General features: G+C 42.5%; 1 protein-coding gene across 3 annotated transcripts in view; it reads left to right on the forward strand.

Moving 5' to 3' along the window:
• The window catches only part of GFPT1 (glutamine--fructose-6-phosphate transaminase 1), a 29,148-nt gene that overhangs the window by 1,099 nt on the left and 5,244 nt on the right, over positions 1-22,805 (forward strand). For 2 of the 3 annotated variants that reach the window (XM_052701963.1, XM_052701962.1), the window contains exons 2-19: positions 6,959-7,066; positions 8,028-8,135; positions 8,852-8,977; positions 9,661-9,719; positions 10,159-10,293; positions 10,902-10,963; positions 11,622-11,701; positions 12,129-12,182; positions 13,955-14,060; positions 15,034-15,197; positions 15,842-15,937; positions 16,061-16,158; positions 16,814-16,934; positions 18,279-18,436; positions 20,173-20,287; positions 20,585-20,712; positions 21,260-21,427; positions 22,129-22,290. In XM_052701963.1, the coding sequence (XP_052557923.1) occupies positions 6,959-7,066; positions 8,028-8,135; positions 8,852-8,977; positions 9,661-9,719; positions 10,159-10,293; positions 10,902-10,963; positions 11,622-11,701; positions 12,129-12,182; positions 13,955-14,060; positions 15,034-15,197; positions 15,842-15,937; positions 16,061-16,158; positions 16,814-16,934; positions 18,279-18,436; positions 20,173-20,287; positions 20,585-20,712; positions 21,260-21,427; positions 22,129-22,290 (2,048 nt within the window). The remainder of the gene's footprint in view (positions 1-6,958; positions 7,067-8,027; positions 8,136-8,851; positions 8,978-9,660; positions 9,720-10,158; positions 10,294-10,901; positions 10,964-11,621; positions 11,702-12,128; positions 12,183-13,954; positions 14,061-15,033; positions 15,198-15,841; positions 15,938-16,060; positions 16,159-16,813; positions 16,935-18,278; positions 18,437-20,172; positions 20,288-20,584; positions 20,713-21,259; positions 21,428-22,128; positions 22,291-22,805) is intronic. The other variant, XM_052701964.1, reaches the window with a different exon arrangement.

A 22,805-nucleotide genomic window follows, 5' to 3' on the forward strand; every position in this document is an offset into this window, starting at 1 on the left:
TCTTTCAGTGGTTCTGTCACTGAAGCAGGGGGAAGCTAACAAGCTGTGGAGCTCTATGAAGGCACACTCAGAAATTCATCCTTCACCCTCTGTTTAATTCTAACAATCATAGAATTAATTAGGTTGGAGGGATCCAACTCCGTCATGTGCATGCTGCTTGAATTTCTGTTGGAAGTACTAAGTGGAACAACACAAAGAATAGAAGGGATTGTTACTACCAACAGATGACTGCAGGAATAGGGGTGTAATTCTGGTGCTCTGTTGTTTGAGGTCCAGCTTTTGGGATGGGCACTGTTAACATTCTGGCCTTCATCTTCTTAACTGTGAGAAGCTCTAGGCACTCTGTGGGTAGTTATGTAGTTGCATTCAAGGTTTTAAACCTTTTTTTCTTTTTTCATATTGGCTGTTTCATAAGGTTGTTCTTAGATGTTGGAAGTGTTTTATGAAACAGGGTGGAGAAACATCAAGGTTTGGTGGATTCTGTATTCTGGAAGCCAGAGATGTATCCTGCAGAGAAAAATGAGGGGAGCGTGTTTCTCTGAAGACCTACGGAATAGTAATATCTTATAAACTGAACAGTTTCTGGATGCAGAAAGTGTATGAAGACAGCAAAACGTTGCAGGAAACAGGAGAAGAGCTGCTTGAAGCCAACAGGTGCTGCTGCACAAGTTGTGGTCTCCTTGGCTGCTGTCATTCACAGCCCAGCTGGTGGCACAAGACCTGGATGACTGTTGTCTGGGCTCATACATTTAATTACAGTGGAGGTTTGAGCTTTCTTGAGTGACAGAATCCATATCTCAAGCCCTTGTTCCTCCTTCATCCTCTGCGAGGTCCTGATGGGATGGCTCTTGAGGTGATGTTCTCATTTCTGTGTAAGTGACTTCCCAGAGTCCTGTGTTCTGATGTGCTTGTGTGGCACCCTTGAAGATGAAGCAATCTCAGAGTTCACTTTGTTGATGCCTAACACAAGTGTGGGGTCCGGTGTGTAGATAAGCTGTTCTTTTTGCTTTTGGTCATATCTCAAAAGGATAGATTTTGTTCTTGATGTGTTGTACAAACTTGCTGTTTAAATAGTTAACCAGCTATTTGGGTGTGCTTTGGTCTGAATGCACCAAACCAGTTCAGTGGCATCCATGATATGGTTTGGAAAACAGGTCTTTCAAGGTAGCCAGGCCTGATGGATTGTTCTGTAAATAAGTAAACCCACCATCTGCTTTAGAACAGCAAAAAAGGAGTTTCAGAATTTAGATCCTGATATTGATGATCACTGGAGATGAAAATGGGCTTAAGAAAGAGATTATTTTCCTGATTTTTCCCAGTCTATCGTGCACATTATGTACGTGATATTTAGTGCCTTACATCTCATTTCTTGAAAACCAGGGGTCTGGTAATCCTCACCACGACAAAAGATTCTTCAGAACTGCCTGCTGGTTGTGTGATAGCATCATCCATTGGAGTGATTTTAGCAGTGTATAGTATGGTGTAAAGTTATTTGTTAACCTGACAGTAAACCTAGCCTGAAGGCCTTTTGGCTTTTGGGAGAAAAGGATTAGGAGAAGCTCTTCTGAGTTACTTCATGTATTCTAGACACTGGGGAAGATAATGTGCTCTTATGTGGAAGTGGTGATTCATTTCATTTTCCTGTGAGCTTACTGTGAAATAAGAGAGCATGGGAAGCGAAAAGGTCACAGGAAAAGAACATTCTCAGAAAAGGTATTTGCGTGGCTGTCAGTAGAAATAATGAATGTCCATTTGGTAAAAACTCTATTCTGTCAACTGTTCATAAGGGGATCTTTATATAGCTGCCATTGAAATGCTCAATTTTAGTGCCTGATTATTAAAAATTGGTTCAAAGACAGCTGAGTTTCTCAAGCACCTGACTATCCCCTCTGCTGGGGTAAGGATTTTAAGCACATCTGTAAAAATCTCTTCAAAACAAATTTCCCTTGGTATGTGTCAGGTCTTAGTGTGATGCTTGGTCTGTTCAGTCCATGTGTGCAAAGTCCTGTGTCAATTCACTATTTGAAATATTTTATTCTATTGTAAAACATGACTACTCTTCTAATCCTAAAGTATATTAGTGTCAAGCCCTGAAGTTATATTAGTGTATTCCAGACAGTAGCATTGTATTTTTGGAGCCTATCAGATATAAATTTCTCTAGTACACTTGCTGCTGTCTCCTAGATGAGAATTCACTGTTAAATATAGTTCTGGCCTAGAATGAAGTTCGTGAGTGTTTTTTTCATTTCACGTGGCATGTATTTCACCTTGAAATACAACTCAAGGCTTGTCAAAGCAGTGTAATTAAAAGCTGTTCATGATGCCTGGTTTTCTGGCTTGTCCCAGAGCCCAAGTTGGAGTGCAGGTGTGACATTATTACTGAAAAGGAATAGTGTTGGCTTGAGGCTGAGTGTGTATGTTGAGCTGGAAGTGAAACTCTTGTTTCCAGATCTGCTGGGACCTGAAATTCTAGTGGGCTGTTTTAAGGAACGTTCTGCATGGAATCATAGAATCGTAGAATATACCAAGTTGAAAGAGACCCATAAGGATCATCAAGTCCAACTCCTGGCCACACACAGAAGTCCCCCAAAATCAGACTGTATGTCCAGATTTTTCTATCTTCAGCACTTGGGATGAGGCTGGCAAGGGAACTGAGCTGGTGGTGGGATGCCGATGGAAATCTACCAGTATAGCACTGAATTTAGAATTGTAGAATTAAATTAAGTTTGGAACAGACCACTAAGATCCTTATGTCCAGCTCATCCCACAACACCTACTGACCTCATCCCTTAGTGCCACATCTCCATGGCTCTGGAACACCTCCAGGGATGGTGACCCCACCACCCCCCTGAGCAGCATGCTCCAGTGCCCAACCACTCTTTCCAAGAAGAATTTTTTCCTAATATCCAACCCAGTGTGCTTCTATTGACTGTTGTGATGTAAATGAGTTGTCACTTTGATGGCATAATTGTCACTTTGTGATGGAACGCTCTGTACAGAACCTTCAAACAGCTGTAGAGATCTGTGCATTTCCTCTCATTTTTTGAGTCATTTACATTGATTCAAATATAAGCACTGAGAGAGAGAGAGAATAAGGATTTAATACGTGATCTGGAGAAGAACATCTCTGTTGTGCAGAAAGAACATCTTTTGCAGCCTGTAAAACACAAGGTGGGGTTGCATTGTGCCATCCTACATTGCCACATCCCACCTTAGAGAACGATAAAGTGATCTTTGTTCAGCTGGGGAATAAAAAGAGGTTCTTTTCTGTGCTTTGCATCATGCTGGGATGTTAGCATCATCTGAGCACCCTTTAGCTTGCACAGCCATATTCCCTTCTGGAGGGTTGCACAGATGTGGCCAGTACCTTGGGGTGCAACTCAAGAGCAAAGTGTGCAGAACTCCTTTTGCTGGCTGCTGAGAGAAATATTTTTATTTTCTTTTTCCAAGAGCCCACTTAAATCAGTGAAGCATGACAAGCAGTTAATGCCTTGGGCTTTTTTTTCTCCTCTGTTGAGGGCAGCAGAATTGTATTTAAAAATGGAAGGTGATTATAAGATGTGATTGCTCATCTGTTCCCAAATAATACAGTGGTGATGGTAGAGGCAGTAAAAATTCTGTTGTGTACGTGTGGGTTGAAGCTTTCTCCAGCTCTGAAGAATTACCTCATTATAGGATGTTTGAGAAAGAGAAAATGGAAATATTTCCAGTAAATGGAAATGTTGTTTACACACAGTTCATCGTGATCAGATGTCATGAATGGATGATGAGCCTTCAAGTATTTAGTTTTAACTTGCTGCTAGATTCACATTCATTCTCACATGCCTTACTGTCCTTGATATTACACTGTTTATTTTTAGGGTTTTTTTATGCATATTTATGCTCTTTTCTCCATGCTTTAAACTTGCTCATCGTACTTCCCTTCTCATTTATAGAAATGTGCAAGGCTCACTGCTGAGTTTGTAGAATTATGTTTTTGGAGCAGCCTCTCCATTATCACTCCATCTACTTTCTTCTCAAGATCTCCCAATTTAGTTTAAAAGTCTCTTTTCTTTGTAGCATATTTTACAGCATTAATATCCCATTTACATGCTTATAGTTGGCTTTTTTCCACAGTCTCTGTGTTATGATAAAAATCACTTCATTTTGTAGTTTTCTCCATCTTAGATTCCAACTTTTCCCCAGTCCTTATGAATAATCTGAATACAGTTATGCTATAATTAATACATTTTCAATGCCTGAGGCACATGCTTCCCTTCTCGACGGATGTCTTCTGGTTGTTTGCAGTATAAGCATAAATAAATGATATTTCAATATCATTCCAGTTGAGCCATCTCTGCCTGGGAGTAATTTCTTCTCTTTTTATCAGTTCATGTGTGACTGAACTCTATTAACGTGGGCAATAGGGCCACCATGAGGCCTCCCCTCAGCCTCCTCTTCTTTGGGCCAAGCCAACCAAGGGCACTCAACTACTTCTCATACATCTTGCCTACCAGACCCTATCCCATCCTTCTGGGCTCTCCTTGTGGATCCTCTCTAACAGTTTTGTGTCCTTCTGATGCTGCTGCACGGAGAGGGGCTCTCTGCCCTCCGCAGCTCTTTGTTGTGGAGTCCTGGAGCTGCTGGTGGTTAGGTAATGAGGCGGCAGGCAGCTGCTGAGACCACCTAGATTGTTCCTTTTCCCACCCCTTTCCCTGTCCTCTCTTCTTTTGCACAGTTTCTTCTCTCAATTCATGGGAGTTCTGGTGCACTCTTTGCTTGCTGTCCTGTGTTTATTTGCCTGTGAGTCACTCATGCTGGTGAAGAAGGCGTCTTCTGTGCTCCATCAATGAGGCTCTTGTGTGTCTGGTTCTGTGCAGGGAAGAGCTCCAGGAGTGGCTTTGTTCTGCATTCAAGCCCCAGAGCACCTCAGTGCTCATGATTAGTCTTCATTTGCTAAAAAAAGCCTATCCCACATGGGTGGTGTCATGCTGTGAAGGTAGAAGAACTCGTGGATATTTGGATGAGTCTCGTGGTGCCACAGCAAGATGGCCAGTGTGCTTTTGATGGGAAGGCTGGGATTGTGGGGCATTATGGAGAGCTGCTTGAATATGAGGAGCTGCCCCATACTGGGATTGTAGGGCCTTATGGAGAGCTGCTGGGCACAAGGAGCTGCCCAGAACCACCAGTGAGAGGTGGGCAGCTCAAGGGTTTGGATGGAAACAGGACCATACATAAAGCAGGGAGAGACATTTCTGCACTGAAACTGTGTAGCTGAATGTAAGTGGCTTTCGTGTTTCTGTAATTATGTGTTGTATGGGAACTGCTGAATCACGGCCTGAACCTCTGATTGATCACCTGAGGCAAGCAATGAGTCAGCCCTGGGAGCACAGGTGAAGGCAATTCACCTGTGCTGCTGAAAGGGGTGGAGCCTGGCTCACCTTTCCTAGACTCCATTTAAGAGCTGGCTACCAGGGAGGAAGGATCTCATTCTGGAGATGCCTCCTTTGGAGTTTTACAGCGAGTCCAGGTCAAAAATAAGCACTCTGTCTATTCTTTCTTTGGTGTAATAACCTGCTTAGCCAACCTCTCTTATATTTCATAATTATAACATTTGTATATACATAGATTATGCATACATGCTGATTGTAATTATGACTTCTGAGCCTGCTTGACTTTGGGTTGGTGTGTAGATGGAAAGAGAAATCTCAGGAGTTTCTAGAACTGGATGTGCTTTTTTTAAACGGTATTTTGGGTACCTATTTGGGAGGTTTCAGACAAATGAGGGAGGGGCTTTTCCAGTTGCCAGCTAATAAAGCAGTTTACTTTGTACTTCTGGATAAGACCTGGCAGCCACATAGAGGATTTCAGGCATCTAGGATATAGCTGAAATACGCCGCCTGTCAGCCTGGGTGACAGCTCTTTGGAGTCAGCTCGCTTGTGAATAGGGACTGCTGTGTGTCTGAGGGATGCAGTTTTTAGAATTGGAGTGAACTAAGCGTCTCAAATTGTAAAATTTTTGTTTTGCTAGAAGAGTTCGGAGGGTGAGGATTAGGAGGGTGAGAGCAGAGTGAGCTTTTCAAACGTGGTCAAGGTTGTTGACTGCTGTTTTATCAGCTGTGCATTGCAAGGATTGTGGGTGAGGGACTCTTTCGGTCCATTTAGGTGCAAGAACAGGTTGAACAGATCCCATTGAGAGGTGGCAACCGCTGGTTGGTGTAGGATGTTGGGAGCAAAGGAAGAGAAATTGTGGTTTTCTATAATTCTAGCTTTGATATTCTTACAGGTGGTTGTGGGGAAAGGCTTTGGGTTTAGGAGAAGTGAAGGCAAGAGCAAAAGACACTGAGGAAGGGCTCATCATGAAGGTAGAATCTTCCATGCAGAAGTTTGGGAACTGAGGAATGTTACATGGCAGCACCATTTGGAGGAAAAAAAATTGGGATTTGGGATTGCGATGTCTTTAAGAAGGATTTTGAGCGGGTGGGTGACTCAATTCCCTTCTCAACATGTGTGTATGTTTGCATGAAACTGCTTTTATTCTATGCAGGTGTTTTTCTCCTTTAAAAAGAAGGAAATGACAGTTTTCCAGCATGGATATTTCTAGCATCCAGCAAACGTCTTTGCATGTTCCTGCTCTGTGATGGCACCGAAGCTGATCTTTCTGAAATAGAGCTGTAGCTGGTGTTGGAGATCCAGGAGTTTGCGTATCCCTATCACCATGATGTGTTTGCATCCCAGTTGCTTAAAAATAGAAGCGGTGATCTATCAACCTTTGCAGCCCTCTGGAAAAATAACTTCATTACTTTGAAAGTGTTGATTTGCAGGAGTTAAACTAAGATTTCCCAATTTTTTCTGTGGGAGGAACTTAGGAAAGCTAATTCAGGCAAAATTCATCTTGAAAATGGTTCTTAAGCACCAAAAACCCAATTTTCCTCAGTTGTGACTTTATGGTGACATTATGCTCTTTTTTCTTACGCAGGCATCTTTGCTTACCTGAACTACCATGTCCCCCGGACAAGAAGAGAGATTCTGGAGACCCTTATCAAAGGTCTCCAGCGGTTGGAGTACCGTGGTTATGACTCTGCAGGTAACAGTGGCTCTTTCTTGAATTTTGGCTTAGCCGTTCTCATAGTGTTGTGGATGTTTTCTACTGTCTTCTGCTTTTGAAGGAAGCTAAAACACAGATTGGATATGCATATGGTTGTGTGGTTGGAGGTTTGGCTTAACTTTCTACATGTGGGTTTCTATAAGTGTTCTCGATGCCTGGCATTTAAGGACTGGGCCCCCCAATACAAGACAGGGAGCTGTTGGAGAGGGTCCAGAGGAGGGCCACAAAGATGATCAGAGGGCTGGAGCATCTCCCATACAAAGACAGGCCAAAGAGCTGGGCTTGTTCAGCCTGGAGAAAAGAAGTCTATGGGATGACGTCATTGTAGCCTTCCACTATCTAAAGGGAGCCTACAAATGGGAGGGGAGTCAACTCTTTACGAGGGTAGATAATGGCAGGACAAGGGGGAATTGTTAGATGTTGAAGGAAGGAAGATTTAGGTTGGATGTCAGGGGGAAGTTATTTACATAGAGAGTGGTGAGGTGCTGGAACAGGCTGCCCAGAGAGGTTGTGGATGCCCTGTCCCTGGAGGTGTTCAAGGCCAGATTGGATGGGGCCCTGGGCAGCCTGGGCTACCATTAAATGTGGAGGTTGGCAACCCTGCATGCAGCAGGGGAGTTGAAGCTTGATGATCCTTGAGGTCCCTTCCAACCCAGGCCATTCAGTGATTCTATGACTTGAATAGTAGAATCACAGAATGCATTGGGCTGGAAGGGACCTTAAAGATCGTCTATTTGCAACCCCTCTACCATGGTATTGAAAATATCTCCAAGATGACAAAAGAAAGATTGACTTTCAGTCTCAAGGGTTTATTGCCTTTTCCTCTGGAGAGTGAAAAGGCATTGTAAAGGAAAAAGGCAGCAGTATTTCTTTACATAAATAGCTGTCATGCGGGTTCTGCGTTTCACACTATTTCTTTATATTCCATGATGATGCTTAGGTGTGGGAATCGATGGTGGCAATGACAAAGACTGGGAAGCTAATGCTTGCAAAATCCAGCTTATCAAACAGAAGGGGAAAGTGAAGGCTCTGGATGAAGAGGTGCACAGTATGTATCGCTCTTTCACTCTTTGCTCTCTTCCATTGAAACGCTCTCATGTCATTTGTGTTTTGATTATCATCTGTTTTATGCAGAAAAACACTTATTTGGGAGTCTAGGTAAAGGGCCAGAGGTGTAAGTACTCATGCATGTGCTGCAGAGGACCTGAGAGAATGAAGTTACAGAGAAACCCTCTTTTCTCAGAAAGAAGTAATCGCGTGCTATTAATGTTAAACAGATTTGAAATAGAGTTTAAATCCTGACAAAGCAAACAAAGTTTCCTTGAACTGGGTAAATGGGAGATCCTGGGAGATGGCTGTTAGACATCTAGAGCTTGGCCATGAAGCAAGAAGAATGTACTAATAAGTTCAACGGTTGAATTTTACATTTCTACCTGTAAAGCAGTCAATCTGCATAGCAATGAAGTAGGTGAATGGCTACAAGCAGGCACTGATGTCTGTAACTGCCAAATTAAGGAGGGAGCACAAAATGAGGTCTTCTCCATCTGCTTTTCTTCATATTTCCTTGATTTTAAAGCTAGATTCATTACATCTGTACTGAACACAGAGTCACAAAGTTGTTGGGTCAGAGCTTGACATTTGGTTAGGTTTGTCAATTATTCTAGCTGCCCAGTATTGCTATCTCTATGAACCTGGGAGATGGGATGATATTCTCCCAGTGGCTTTGGGTCAGGTTAATAAAACTTCTCCTGCTTTTGCCTGCAGAGCAGCAGGACATGGATCTCGACATTGAGTTTGACGTGCATCTTGGAATCGCGCATACCCGTTGGGCTACCCATGGAGAGCCCAATCCAATCAACAGCCACCCGCAGCGCTCGGATAAAAACAACGGTGAGAAAGTTTGCTTGGCATCTGGCTTTCTGGGACACCTAAAATGTCACAGGGAAGGGTGGCTGGACCCAGAATGGGTGGTTTAATGCAGACTGTGATGCTGAGCGCAGAGAAGGGAAACTGGAGGAGGCTGAGTCTGATTTTCACTGTGGAGAAGTTCTCATGAGCTGCTTGCATTACTGATTGATCTCATGGAGGTCTGGGGTCAGCATCCCAGGGGTTCAGCGGGTGCATGGCCATAGGGTAAGAAGAGTTAACAACACAATGAAATTGGATGGTAAGAATCTACCCAAATTTTCTTCAGATTTTTTTTTAATCTTCCTTTTTTTTTTTTTTTCTGATCAGCACCACTGTACAGAAGTGGCTTGGTTGTTTTTTTTTTGGTTTTTTTTGTTTGTTTGTTTGTTTTTTTGCTGTAGCAGCCCAGGGGACAGCACCAACAATCTGACAGGGGGAGTGAAGTGTTCATTTATTTCCAGCAGGGTTGTTATTCTGCCACTCACAACCAAACAGAATGGGGAAGGGCAAGGAAATCATACCAGGAAGAGAAACTCTTCTTTTTATTCTGGTGGCTTTACAGACCATAAAGGTCTGTAATCCCTGCTGTTTATTGGGTGTTATGCTGCTGTGGGCATAGGCAGGTGCCAATTGCCAGACTGAACCGTGTCTACCTCTGTCTGCAGAGTTCATCGTCATCCACAATGGCATCATCACCAACTACAAAGACCTGAGAAAATTCCTGGTGAGCAGAACTGTGGTGTTGTTGGGAGGAATCACGAGCCCCCCAGGCACTCCCCCCAGCTGCATTAGCACATGCTCATTCTGCATTCATTCCTTTTCTCAGTCTTCCACTTGCACTCTGACTCTCCTGCTCCCCTGCTCCGTACCACTTCCTTGCTCACAGTCACCTTTGAACTCATGCACACTCACAAGCACCCACTCTTGCTCTTCTCCTTGCACTAGTGCACTTTTGTCTTTGCATTTACTGACGCGTACACTCTACCTCATGCTTTCTCTTGCACTCATGCCCCCATTTGCACTTCCACTTTCTCACTTGGATTAATGGAGTGGGAAGAAAGGATGGGTGAGTGGGTGAGAGGGAGAAAATGAAAGATGGAAAGGAAGAAAAGGAGGAGGAGGTGGGAAACAGTGGGCACAACCAATGTGTGCTGTTGCTGCAGGAGAGCAAGGGCTATGACTTTGAGTCAGAGACGGACACAGAGAGCATTGCCAAACTGGTGAAGTATATGTATGACAACCGAGACAGCGACGACATCAGCTTCACCACCCTGGTGGAGAGAGTCATCCAGCAGCTGGTAATGCATGGGGCACAGTGTGGGGTGGGAGCACAGGGATGGATGGGGACAGATACGCATCCTGGGAGCAGTACACAGAGAGTGCTGTTAGTGACACGGTCAGGTTCCAGGCAGTGTGTGCTTGCAGTCTGCCTGCAGTCTCCGTCTGGAAGAGATGCTGACCCCTGGTGGGAACTCCACTGCACAGCCTGGCTTCCATGTGTCAGCTGTGGCTGAACCGTGCAGGACCAGGATCCATCACAGTGCACATTTCTTCCCAGGGCATGTTGCTCAGGAGGTGTTGTTTTTTTTTTTCCCCAGTGATTTCTTTGGCAGAAGCTGCAGTAATTGCAGACAGGAACAAATGCTGCTTTTTATCAGCTTTTTCCCTTGTAAGTTCCCTGTGAGCTAACACAGGCGTGCGTGCAAGGACTGCTGGGTAATTCAGAACTCATTGAGTGGCTGAGGAGGAGCCCAGGGCACCTGGTGGCTCCGAGGCATCAGTGAAATCTGCTGAGTATCTCTAATATATTTACAGAAATGTAAGTGTAGTTTGTATGCTGGGATGCCTAAAATCCTGCCCTGGCCTCAAATGAAGGGATAAACCATTTGTATTTGTTTCATTCTAGGAAGGTGCTTTTGCCCTCGTATTCAAAAGTGTTCATTATCCTGGTCAAGCAGTTGGTACAAGGTAAGTATTTGTGTATTAAAAACCAGTCTTGGTGCACCCAGCCTTGAGGTATGTTCCCTCCTAAGCCAAGATAGAAGACAACAGAGATTGTTCTCATGGAATATGGTAGGGTGTATGGTGTATATGGTAGGGTATATATGGTTGGGTGAGGTTGATCGTTGTTTTTCGTTTCTCCAATTAGTATAACAGAAAATTCCATAGAGCAGAATGGTTCCATTGGAAGTGTGCACATAGTATTTTAAAGGTTTCTTTGTAACCTGTGTTACAATTGGAACAGGGCAGCTCTGAGCTTTGGGAGGAACAGCTTTTTCTCTAGACTTTTGGTTACAAGAGCTTTGAAAGGAGATGGATTTTCTCTTTTCTGTGTTTGCAGTGTATGGGCAAGTGCTTCATTTGACTTGCAGACAAGCCAGCCTCTTTCTCCACCTTTGAACATGAGGATCAGTCCAGTTGATTTAATCACACTTGTTAACATAATAACCAAGTTCAAACTTCCATGCCAATAACCGTAGGTGCACACAGTGAGCAGCAGTCCTTGTGTTCCTGGCTCAGGCATCTGGGACTTGGGTTACAGTTGCAGAGCTAATGCTGAATTTGGGACACGTCTTAGCTTAGACAAATCTTTGGGTGCTGAGGATTGTCACTCGATGTCTTGCAGGCGAGGCAGTCCTCTGCTCATAGGAGTGCGCAGTGAGCACAAGCTCTCCACTGACCACATCCCCATCTTGTACCGTACAGGTAAGCATGAGGTTTAATGCAAAATGCATCTTAATGCAATACTGTTCAACTTAGATCCTTACATTCATATTATGTGTGTGGCATGGTGGCATTCAGAAGTTTATTTGCTTTTAAGAACGTGCTTTGCCAGCACTGTCACGAACCTTATTTTATTCCCCCATAATGAAAATTGTTAAAACCATTCAGTTACTGAGTCATTCTCTGAATGCTGCAGTGATCATAACGACCGTCCCAGTATGTTTTCCTCCTTCCTAATGGTGCCGCTAATGATACCTTGCTGCATTATGAGAAACTGTCCTAGTAAGCTGTCTATTTAATCTTGGTTGATGTTGGATAATTACAGTAATTCCTCATGTATGTAAGTAACACCCTTTTTTTTTTTTTTTCCCCCACTGATGTGAATTTTGTTTTCCAATTACACTTTCAGCTGTACAGTCTATGGATCATTCTTTTGATGGAATATCCATAAATGTGGAGGAAGGTGCCTACCAAAGAAAATCTCGTAGTTGATATTTCAGACAAATCCTCCAGTTTGTTAGGAATCAAAAATGAAGCAAATATACATTGTCTCTTTACTGTGTGGTTATTGCTTTCCATGTAATCTAGTGAAACAAATGGGATAGCTGGAATTTCTTCTGGATCACAAGCGCTATGAGCGACACACAGGAAAATCCACTGAACCTATTTCAAGTGTTGTGCCCTAATGCTTGACAGTGAGGTTTACATGTGACTGCAGCTCACTTCCCTTTGCTCTATTAACAGGGCTGTATTTGTTCAGCTTGAAATATATGGGGCACTTATGAGATTAAAAATGGTTTGTCCTAATATTAAGTACTTAATTTAATCACGCCTTCATGTGTGATCTGATGAACTGAGTTCACATCTGGAGCTGGAAAGAGCAGCATTGTTCATTTGTGCAGCAGTGCCTTTGCAGATCTGCTGTGTGCTTGGAGTTGTGGTACGGGAGAGAGATACGGTATTAAAATGTACTCCAGACATATCCCTACTCCCTTTCATTATACCCGTGTTAACTCTTCACGGCATTTCAGTTATTTGATTTAGAGGGGAAAGATTCTGTGTTGCTCATAGATTCTAGTCGCTGGGGAGTGGGTGCTATGCAGCAACAATCCAGGTTCCCATAGATAATTGGGTCACCTCTGGGCAAATAGGTAAGAGCTATAACTGGGTGATAACACTCATTGTAACTTTTCAGCCGCTCCTTGGTTAAGATACAGAGGAAAGCATTGCAACATAGTAAAGTCAGTGTGGGGAAATGCATTTTGAGAAGCAAAATTTGCATGTTTTGATCAAGTGTGGGTACTTCTGTTGGAGATTGGCCACTAACACCTTTGCTCTGTCTTTTCCCTCATTTACTGACCTGACAAAGTGGAGGGCCCTAAACTCTTGGCTGAGTGGAACCTTACGAAGTATCAACATGAAAGCAGTATTTTTCCTTTACGTTTGCAAAGTTAGAAATCTCAGCATTACGTTACCAAATGAAGTTGTTTCTTAGTCCTATGTGCTCCAGTCCTCTTAGATACTTCCTTCCCAGCAGAGTAAGGCAAATCTTGAATCCAACTCAGAATTTGTATTTGGTATCTCAGGAGCAATGCCAAGTGCTTAATCATGAATCCCCCATTTGTGTCTGAGCGCATTAGCTCAGCCAGACAGAAAGAGGTTTGAATTACTGCTGGTGGTGCTCAGGTGGCGTGAAAGAATGTCATCTGGTGACAAGAATCACTGACAAAAAAAAGAGCAATCCTGCTTGCTTTCACAAAGCTCCAGGACAGTTAGTGAAACATGAGCACAGGACGCATTTGTAATGATAAACAGGACATATTCAACTGGGAACATACTGGTAAATGTGACTGCTCGTAAAACAGTATGAGTTCTTTTTTCCTAGTGGAGTCACGCGTAAACTTTTTTCTACTGCTGTTTTTCTATAAACTTAAAACTCTGCATGCAGTGTTACGCTTGCAGGTTTAACTCGAAAGCACATTAAAAGCATGTAAGCAAACAGAGAAAGTGCACCATGATGTAATTATTGGTGTGCTGCCCTCTATTTGTTGTTGCTGTTCAATTTACTGTGACTGCTCACAGTGATGGAAATAGTGCTTCATGTTGGTATTGTGCCTTGGGACCTTTGGCTGAGCATAACCCTGCAGCTTATTCTGCATTTGTCAGTACAGTTCCTACAGTACTGTACTGACAACTGTACAGTAGTGTACAGTTCCTAACCTTTGTGTCTTTTAGGTAAGGATAAGAAGGGAAGCTGCAACCTGTCTCGTGTGGACAGCACCACCTGCCTCTTCCCTGTTGAGGAGAAAGCTGTGGAATACTACTTTGCTTCTGATGCTAGGTAATGTGCTACAGCATCTTTCAATGTAGATATAGATTTGTTCTTTAGAGGCAAATCTTAACTATTGTTAAGATTCCAGAGGTGTGTGTTGGGAAACCTGGGAGAGCACAGACCAAAGTAACAGGACAGATGTTGCTTCTCCAGTGGTCTGTGTACATGGGCAATTCCTTTGTTGTCAAAGGTGGCCTATTTTAGTGAAAGTAGGAAGGAATGACTTAACAACAGCTTTATCAGAACTGGTGGTTTTCTGTGTATTGGGGAAATCGATACTTGTTGCAGAAATGTAAAAACACTGCAGTGCTCAAATCAACAGGGCATTTTGTCATAGTGTTTTGAAGAGTCTTGGGGTATCCCTCCATGCTCTGATCTCACAGAGCTCACCCAAGGTCAGAACAAAAACTGCTAAAATAGTAGCCGATGTGCTTCAGTGCAGCTCTCTTTGAGTAAGAGAGCAGAGTCTGAAATCTAATGGTAATTCCAATATTGGCACTCCTCAAGTAACCTGCAAGCAGGGAAGGTGTTTGCTAGTAGCCAGTGCTTGGAGTATGTCTAAGTAGATCTTGAAGTACTTTAAGAGATGGCCAGGTTGCCCAAGGTTTTATAGATGGGGGAAAATGAGATGCAAGGAGGAATGATTGCTCATCAGTGGAAAAAGAAAGGGACTCGCACCTGCAATTGAGCATCCTGTGTGTTACCTTCTTCATGACTTCCGCTCTAGCTCCTAATGCTTAGATTCCATTACTTTGTCTGAGGAGCTCATAGTTTCTTCTTCAAGCAGGCACTGAGCTCAGTAATGAGGTAGATGGGAAAAATCCAGTTATTGGCAGTGTGGAAATGTTCTTCTCATTAAAAAATAAAATTCCACTGATACGAGTAACTTCTAAAATCTTTATGTTCAATTATAAATAGGGCTGTAGCCCTCGTATTTCTGTGTCAAATAATGTCTTGTGGCACATGATGTATGCTTTTATAGCGCTGTCATTGAGCATACCAACAGAGTGATTTTCCTTGAGGATGATGATGTAGCAGCTGTGGTTGATGGCCGTCTCTCCATCCACCGGATCAAACGTACAGCAGGCGATCACCCTGGGCGTGCCGTGCAAACCTTGCAGATGGAGCTTCAACAGATTATGAAGGGTAACTCTTCTGAATGTCACCTGGGTATTTGCACATACCCACCGTCACAAGAATTATTCAGGTTGTGAAGGACCTCTGTGGATCTGGATCTGGCCCTGCACAACCTGGATCAAGTTGTTTTATTCAAGTAAGAGAGCAGAGACTGAAATCTGATGGTAATTCTAATACTGACAACCCAAATCAGGTTGTTCAGATCATTATTTAGTTGAGTTCGGAGTATGTCAAAGGATGGAAATCCCACAGACTCTCTTAGCACCTATTCCAGTGCTTGACCTCACCCTCGTGGTGCAAGAAATTGATCTTGCATCTAATGAGACTTTTCCTCAAGCTAACACCATAACGAGAACTGTGGGGCTGAGGATTCTCCCTCCTGCTTGGAGGCATTGGTATGTTCTGAGATTGAACCCTAGCCAGCTTGGATCTAACCATTAGTTGACACATTCTGATACCTTGAATCTAGTTCTTACGATGAACTGATGCTTTGGTAGAAAATGAAATGAATTGAAGGTTCATTAGGTACAAGAATGAAAAATCATCTCTGACTGATAACTGGCATGTCAGTGACTCTGATTTAAAGCTTTTCCCCATGTGAACGTAGATTATCTGAAAGTAAATAAAAGTATTATCTTTTATTTATTTTATAGGTAACTTCAGCTCGTTCATGCAAAAGGAGATTTTTGAGCAGCCAGAATCTGTTGTTAATACCATGAGAGGAAGGGTCAACTTTGATGACTACACTGGTAATTGAGATGAATCCTTCTTTATTTCTGGTGGCGCAACATCCAACAATTATTCACACTAGTAATCTTGAGAAGTTCTGGTACTTGGCCACCCTAATTTTTCTCTCTGAATCTTGCCTACAGTGAATCTTGGTGGCTTGAAGGATCACATTAAGGAGATTCAGAGGTGTCGTCGTCTAATCCTTATTGCCTGCGGGACGAGTTACCATGCTGGAGTTGCAGTAAGTGGTCAGTCTCTATCTGTTTGTGAGCTGTAGGTAGAGCTGAATGATGCTGCATCTGTGAGCAGGATAAGGATGAAATGATAATGCTCAGCAAATGTTTACTGCTTGGTGAAGATCCTTTGGAAACTGCATTTACCAGACTTTCAAATTGCCAGCAGCAAAGATAGAATCATAGAATGGCCTGGGTTGAAAAGGATTTCAAAGATCATCTGTTTTCAACCCCCCTGCCACAAACAGCGTTGCCAACCACCAGACCAGGCTGCCCAGAGCCACATCCAGCCTGGCCTTGAATGCATCCAGGGACAAGATAGAAACTAAAAGTTTGAACACTTGAGTGCTCTATGAAAATGTTGACAGTATTCAGTTGAGTAGCCACAACAAGTTTCTGGCTTGGCCTGGATACTGTTGGTGGCTCTTGAATTCACCAGTAATAGAAGTTGCAGTCTGATGGAATAACACTCTATAAGAAGGAAGAATTTTTCAGAAGGATTGGAAGCAGTTGGCCCTATAGGCTTTATATGGGGCAGAAGCAGGGTAGCTTTTCACAGGGATAGTTGTATGTAACTTGAGTATACTGAGAGAATATAATCTAGTTCTAATTTTTTTAAATGTATTTTGTTAGTAATATCTTTCTAATATTACCGTTTGCCAGACCCGTCAGGTTCTGGAAGAACTGACTGAATTACCTGTGATGGTTGAACTAGCCAGTGATTTCCTGGATAGAAACACTCCTGTCTTTAGAGATGATGTTTGCTTTTTCATCAGCCAGTCAGGTATGGTCTCACTTTACCACCCAACTCGCTCATATCTTTCCTGTAAGCCTGGAAGGCCAAAGTCAGCAGGGCTGAATTCTTGTGCCTGTCTGTAGGACTGCAAATCCTACGTGCAAAGGAAGAAATTAGCACAAACATACAGGAGATGGGGGGGAAAAAAATGGAGTGGTTCTCCCCCTGTCCATCTGCATGAGTTCATTTAGCTGAGCCTTATACATAGTGATGTTGGTTTTGTTTCCTATCTCTGTGAGGAAATACTCCATCAACCAGAAGGCTGAAAAAACATTCTTCTGAGGTCTGGGTAAAGGCAACACAGTAGTTTCATTGAATAGTTGTAGTTCTTTAGTTAAAGCTGTACTAGATACTGAGCTGCATGGTGGATCAGCTCTGTGGAAGACTACTGCAGGAAAAGTACAGCAGCCTTGGAATGGGATGAGTGAGAAAACACATGCTTATCTTAAAAAGAAATATAGTGATATATCCTATTTAAAATATTTTCAAGGGCAATAGCAAGAATTTATTTATCTTCATTTTAGTTGCAGATTGTTGCAGCTTATTTTCGGCTTTGTTATTGTAAACTAGTGGTTAGTTTTTCCTCAATACAATGAAATACACTTCAGGTGGCAAAGTGGCAGGTAACTCAGAGTGTCCCTTCCTTATAGGGGACTCATGTAAGTGTTGCAGCTTTTTCCCAGATTTTGAAACCTTTTGCTTTTTCTTACAAGTTGCACTGTCCCAAATGTAGCAGGCGACTGATTGAGGACACCCTAGGGGATAGATCTTTCCCCTGAAGTGTTGGATGTGGCATGCAAACAAGGATTTTCCTGGAACCTAAGCTTGTTCATCAGGCATTACAAAACCAAACCAAAGTAAATGCTCAACCCCCGCTTACCCCCACTCATAAATCTATTTTTTTACCCTTAGATTTCCACCCTACTGGCTGGTAGTATGTTATGCAGCGTGCAGCCAGTGTTGTTTTTGTATTGGAATATTGAAGTAGAAGTGAACCTAACTTGCTTTGTTTTTCTGTTGTTGTTGTATGGACAGGAGCACCTCAAAAGAGGTGTTCTTTTAGGAGAAAGGCAAATTGATATAATATATGGTAGCTTCTAGTCTCATCTGTGGATCTCAGCCCACAAACATCACTGCTGGGATCACCAGTGTGAGGACTATATTTTCCCACTCACAGAGTTCATTTAAACCAATCTTTTAAATTGCTGACTCCTTTGCTTACAGACAAATACAAACCTTTAAGATTCTATTGGGGAAAGCACTGCAGTTCTACATCTGCAGTGGCTGGAGTAACTGATACAAATGGCAGCATTGGAAAATGTGTCTTTTCAGGTGAGACAGCAGATACTTTGATGGGTCTTCGGTACTGCAAAGAGAGAGGAGCCTTAACTGTAGGCATAACCAACACAGTTGGCAGCTCTATATCACGGGAGACGGATTGTGGAGTCCATATCAATGCAGGACCAGAGATAGGGGTTGCCAGTACCAAGGTAATACCAAGTTCACAGACCTTACTCTCTTATTATATGAGTCCTCAGAGTGCTTTCTATTCCCTTTTTAACAGTTGTAATGGATGACTGTGTAGTCAGTGATCGTGTGTGCATCAATACTATTCATTTTCCTTTTCTTGTATCTTGCAAAGAGCTTTCTTCTATTCTGTAAAGGAAATATTGCAAGGAAGCAGTGTTAAATGTTGAAAACAAAGGGGTCTCAGAGAGAAAAATGCCCTAAGAGGCAAAAATTCTCTTCTCAGTCATTTGTTCTGAGCTAAAGTCTTGGTTTAAAATTAGGTCTCAAGATGGAAAAGGAAGTAGTAAGAACTTCAGAAACTTAGTACATAACTGCCCTGAATCACACTGCTTTACCAAAGAATGCTGATGTTAAAGCTTTACTTTTAGCAAATGGGGGAATGGTGGATAAAATAAACCCATTTTTTGTGCCCATGTAAGAGTTGTTCTCTGGTTGGTGTATCTGGCTGCATGTGATACAGTTTAAAATACTGTGCTATGCTGCATTTCATTTCAGTGAAGTACCTCTGCACAGTGAAATCTGCTTTGATTTAGTTATATTTAGAGGCGAGATGATGTCAATCTGTTACATAAATTCAGCCAAAAACCACATTGGAGTTTAATAGTTCAGTGGGGAATTTGATCATGGAAAATTCATGAGTCTCTTACAAGAAAACTTTGAATGAGTTGTTTGTTGCTGTGTTGTTTTCACATAGCCAGTGGTTGGAGATAACTGAAAATGGCATTTTCTTTCTGGAAATGTGAGGAGCTACCAAAGTTGTGCATATATGAAATATGAACTGGAAGAGTTTCTCCCCTAAGGCTGTATATTCCAGTTCATTTTGAGAACACACGACAGATAATGTTACACGTCTTCAACTGCATGCTACTCAAAAGTAGGAGGTCACATTCTGTATCAAACTCTCCTAGTCACCATCATTCAAGCTTTTTAAAATTCCTTCAGAGCTGTTCTCCAGTATTCAGCATGGGGGTTGTTTTGATCATGGTTGAGAAAGGGGCAGAACTACTACAAACCTTAATCTTATTTCTAAGTGACATCAACCTTAGGCTGGTTCTGCAGAGCATTTCATCACAACACTGATCTTTTAAGGAATTCAAAGACTTGCCTTCATAATAGCTGTTGGATTCTGTGCCTCAGATGTTATTGCAGACAGAGTTGCCTTGAGCACTGTGTAGATGATTTTTCCCCAGACTTGGTGATACCCATCACTGGGATCTTTTAGAGAGCCTTTGCAAGGTGAGGTGTTCAGAAGCTGTTCCTGAAGAGCTGGGGGGAGGGAAGGGTGGGAAGTCACCTTTTCAGTGACTTGCTTGCATTACTTTTCTTGCATGTGGTCCAAAAATCCTACAGCCAGTGGTGCAGTGTCACAATGTCCAGATGTAGTGGTGGGCTTCCACTGTGTGTCTCCATCACTGGGTCTGCTGGTCATCAGTGTTGTCATCATTTGCTCCCTCAAATACAGGAAGAAGGACACAGCTATAGTCCTAAAACTGGATTTAGTAGTTGCCAGAAATTCTAGGAATGTTCTTTGCTCATGTTCTTCTTTCCTACTTGATTGGAAGGAAAGCTACCATTTAGTAATATATTAAGAATGAAATCAGCAGCTAATTGAAGGATGTTGTAGTAGGTGACAGCTGTTTGCTTTCTGTCTTAATAATATGCTTCTCTCTCCTTCTTTCTCCCTTCCCCTTACTAGGCCTATACCAGCCAGTTTGTCTCTTTGGTGATGTTTGCTCTCATGATGTGTGATGACAGAATTTCTATGCAAGAAAGACGCAAGGAAATCATGCGTGGTCTCAAAGGACTGCCAGGTAGGAAAACATTGCATTGATTCCGTCTTGCCGAGTAATGTTTAATAGCACAGGTGAACCTGACAGTGCCTAAGCTTTGCATTTGAAAGATGGGAGGTTTGAGATTTGTGTAATGTGACTGTCAATGGTAACTTTGCAACTATATTCTCTCTGATGCATTCACAGCACTAAATTGGACTATTAAACACGAGTCCAGTTCACTCTGCAAGTCATAGCTGTCTGTTATATGAAGTATAGGCAATGTGTACTGTTTGAGAGAGGCAGGGTTATAAGCAGACACAACTTCAATTCTTTCAGACTTGATTAAAGAAGTGCTGAGTATGGATGATGAGATCCAGAAGCTGGCCACAGAGCTGTACCATCAGAAGTCTGTTCTCATCATGGGACGTGGCTACCACTATGCTACATGTCTAGAAGGAGCTTTGGTAAGAGATTTCTTTATTTGAAACTTTTTCAGGTGTACTTAGCTGTGGGCTTAGATTAGGCACCTGGCTACAAGCTGATTTATAAACAGCAAGCAGGTGTGGTCTGCTGGCTGACACAGGCTGAAATAGTGTGTGAAATAACACTTGCCATACTGCTGCTGTTATTTCCACGTGAACATACACAGTTCACATCATAGCTGCTGGCTACAGTGGACTGAAACTGTATTTTCAGCTTCTGCTTTCACATTGGGAATGTTTTGTGTGTTTGCATTACAGACAGGGCAACCTGATAAAATCAATTCTTTAAACTGTTGGGGTGACGTTTCCAGAAGTGCTCAGCATCCCAAACTGAGTACATTCCTTCTCTACAACATGTGTATTGCAATTTCTACCTCTGAAAAGATTATTTTTGGCATTTTGCTGTCACCTGTGGACATGCACGCATCCTCTTTGTATTTAGCTGCCCAGTTCCAGGTTGTGATGATGTATGCATTGACTGATGACAAATAATGAGGCCTTATGAAAGATTATTTTCTTCCCCATCTAGAAAATTAAAGAAATTACCTATATGCACTCTGAAGGGATATTGGCAGGTGAGCTGAAGCATGGCCCTCTTGCACTGGTGGACAAACTCATGCCTGTTATCATGATCATCATGAGGGACCATACGTATGCAAAGTGCCAGAATGCTCTCCAGCAGGTCATTGCACGACAAGTAAGTACCTGTAAAAACTTCTGGTGCACCAGAAATGCAGGCTTCAATATGGAAGCGGCTTTATTGCTATAGGGCACCCTACCTATCTGCTATAGTGTCACTGCCTAAAATGCGAGCTTGGTAGGTGGTTGTTATGGGCAGTTTTGTATAAAACAAAGAACAAGTAGGAAAAAAACAAGTAGGAGGGAGGATGGTTGGTATCTTTATTCTTAAGTTTATGACAGTTTTTGCTACAAATCTTACAGGGTAATAGAAGATGGAGGCTGAGACCTCTGTGGCACTGTGGGTTAGGTTCAAGATATTTGTAGATAACTCCTGCTGAACCAATTTAACAGTATTTCTCTAGCTGAGAATGCATAGGAACTCCTGTTTGATGTGTGGAGTTTATTTTTTTAATCCTCTAGGATTTCCCAGTTCAGTCAGGTCACAGAAAAAGGAACAACTCAGACCGTGCAGTCATATGTACATGCAAAATGCACTGATGTTGTGTTTTAACGAGAAAAGTACACTGACAGAATGCAACAGATGAAGAAGCCTGGTGGGCTTTGTTTATCCTTTAAAATACGCTACAGGGATGTCCATGTGATGTTAAACTGTTCTGATTTAAGAGAGGAGTGCTTGCCACCACTGATCTGAATAAAAGTGAAAAACAGAATGTTCCAGACCTGTTTTAATTCAAAATTTGCCTTTTCTTGTTTCAGGGACGACCTGTTATCATTTGTGACAAGGAAGACATTGAGACAATTAAGAACAATAAGAGAACAATCAAAGTTCCCCATTCTGTGGACTGCCTGCAGGGTATCCTGAGCGTTATCCCCCTTCAGCTTCTGGCTTTTCACCTTGCAGTTCTCAGAGGATATGATGTAAGTATAATATCATCTTCCTAATTCCCTTCCTCATCTCTTGCGTTTGTACCTGCTACCTGCATGTCTGGAAAAAGTGTATTGGGTGAGGCTGGAAGTCTGTGGGAGGTGTCTGTGTAACTGCTTGAGTTATTTGAACCACATTAAAAGGTGGACCTAGCAACTGCATTTTGTGAGCAAAATGTGAGGTCTGTGACACATGGCTGAGAACTGTGCAGTTTGAGCTTGGATGTATCTGTTTTCTAGTGCTGGATGGCTGGTAGGGAGCAAAGAGGAAGCTAAAAAAATCCACAGAAGGATGTTTGATATACAGAGTTTGTGTTGGTTATTTGATCATAACACAGGTACTGGTCTCTACCTCTTAGCGCAGTGACCTTCTGCATGTGAGATCTGCAACAGCATACACCAAAGGGACTGAGTCCTTTGTTCTTCTACACTGATTATCCTCATTAATAGGGAAATGTTTTCAGTTGATTTCAATGTAAACACAGAACCAACGCTCCACACGTTACAGA

The sequence above is a fragment of the Tympanuchus pallidicinctus genome, unplaced genomic scaffold (assembly GCF_026119805.1).
Source record: "Tympanuchus pallidicinctus isolate F22 unplaced genomic scaffold, pur_lepc_1.0 scaffold42, whole genome shotgun sequence".
Taxonomy (NCBI): Eukaryota; Metazoa; Chordata; class Aves; order Galliformes; family Phasianidae; genus Tympanuchus; species Tympanuchus pallidicinctus.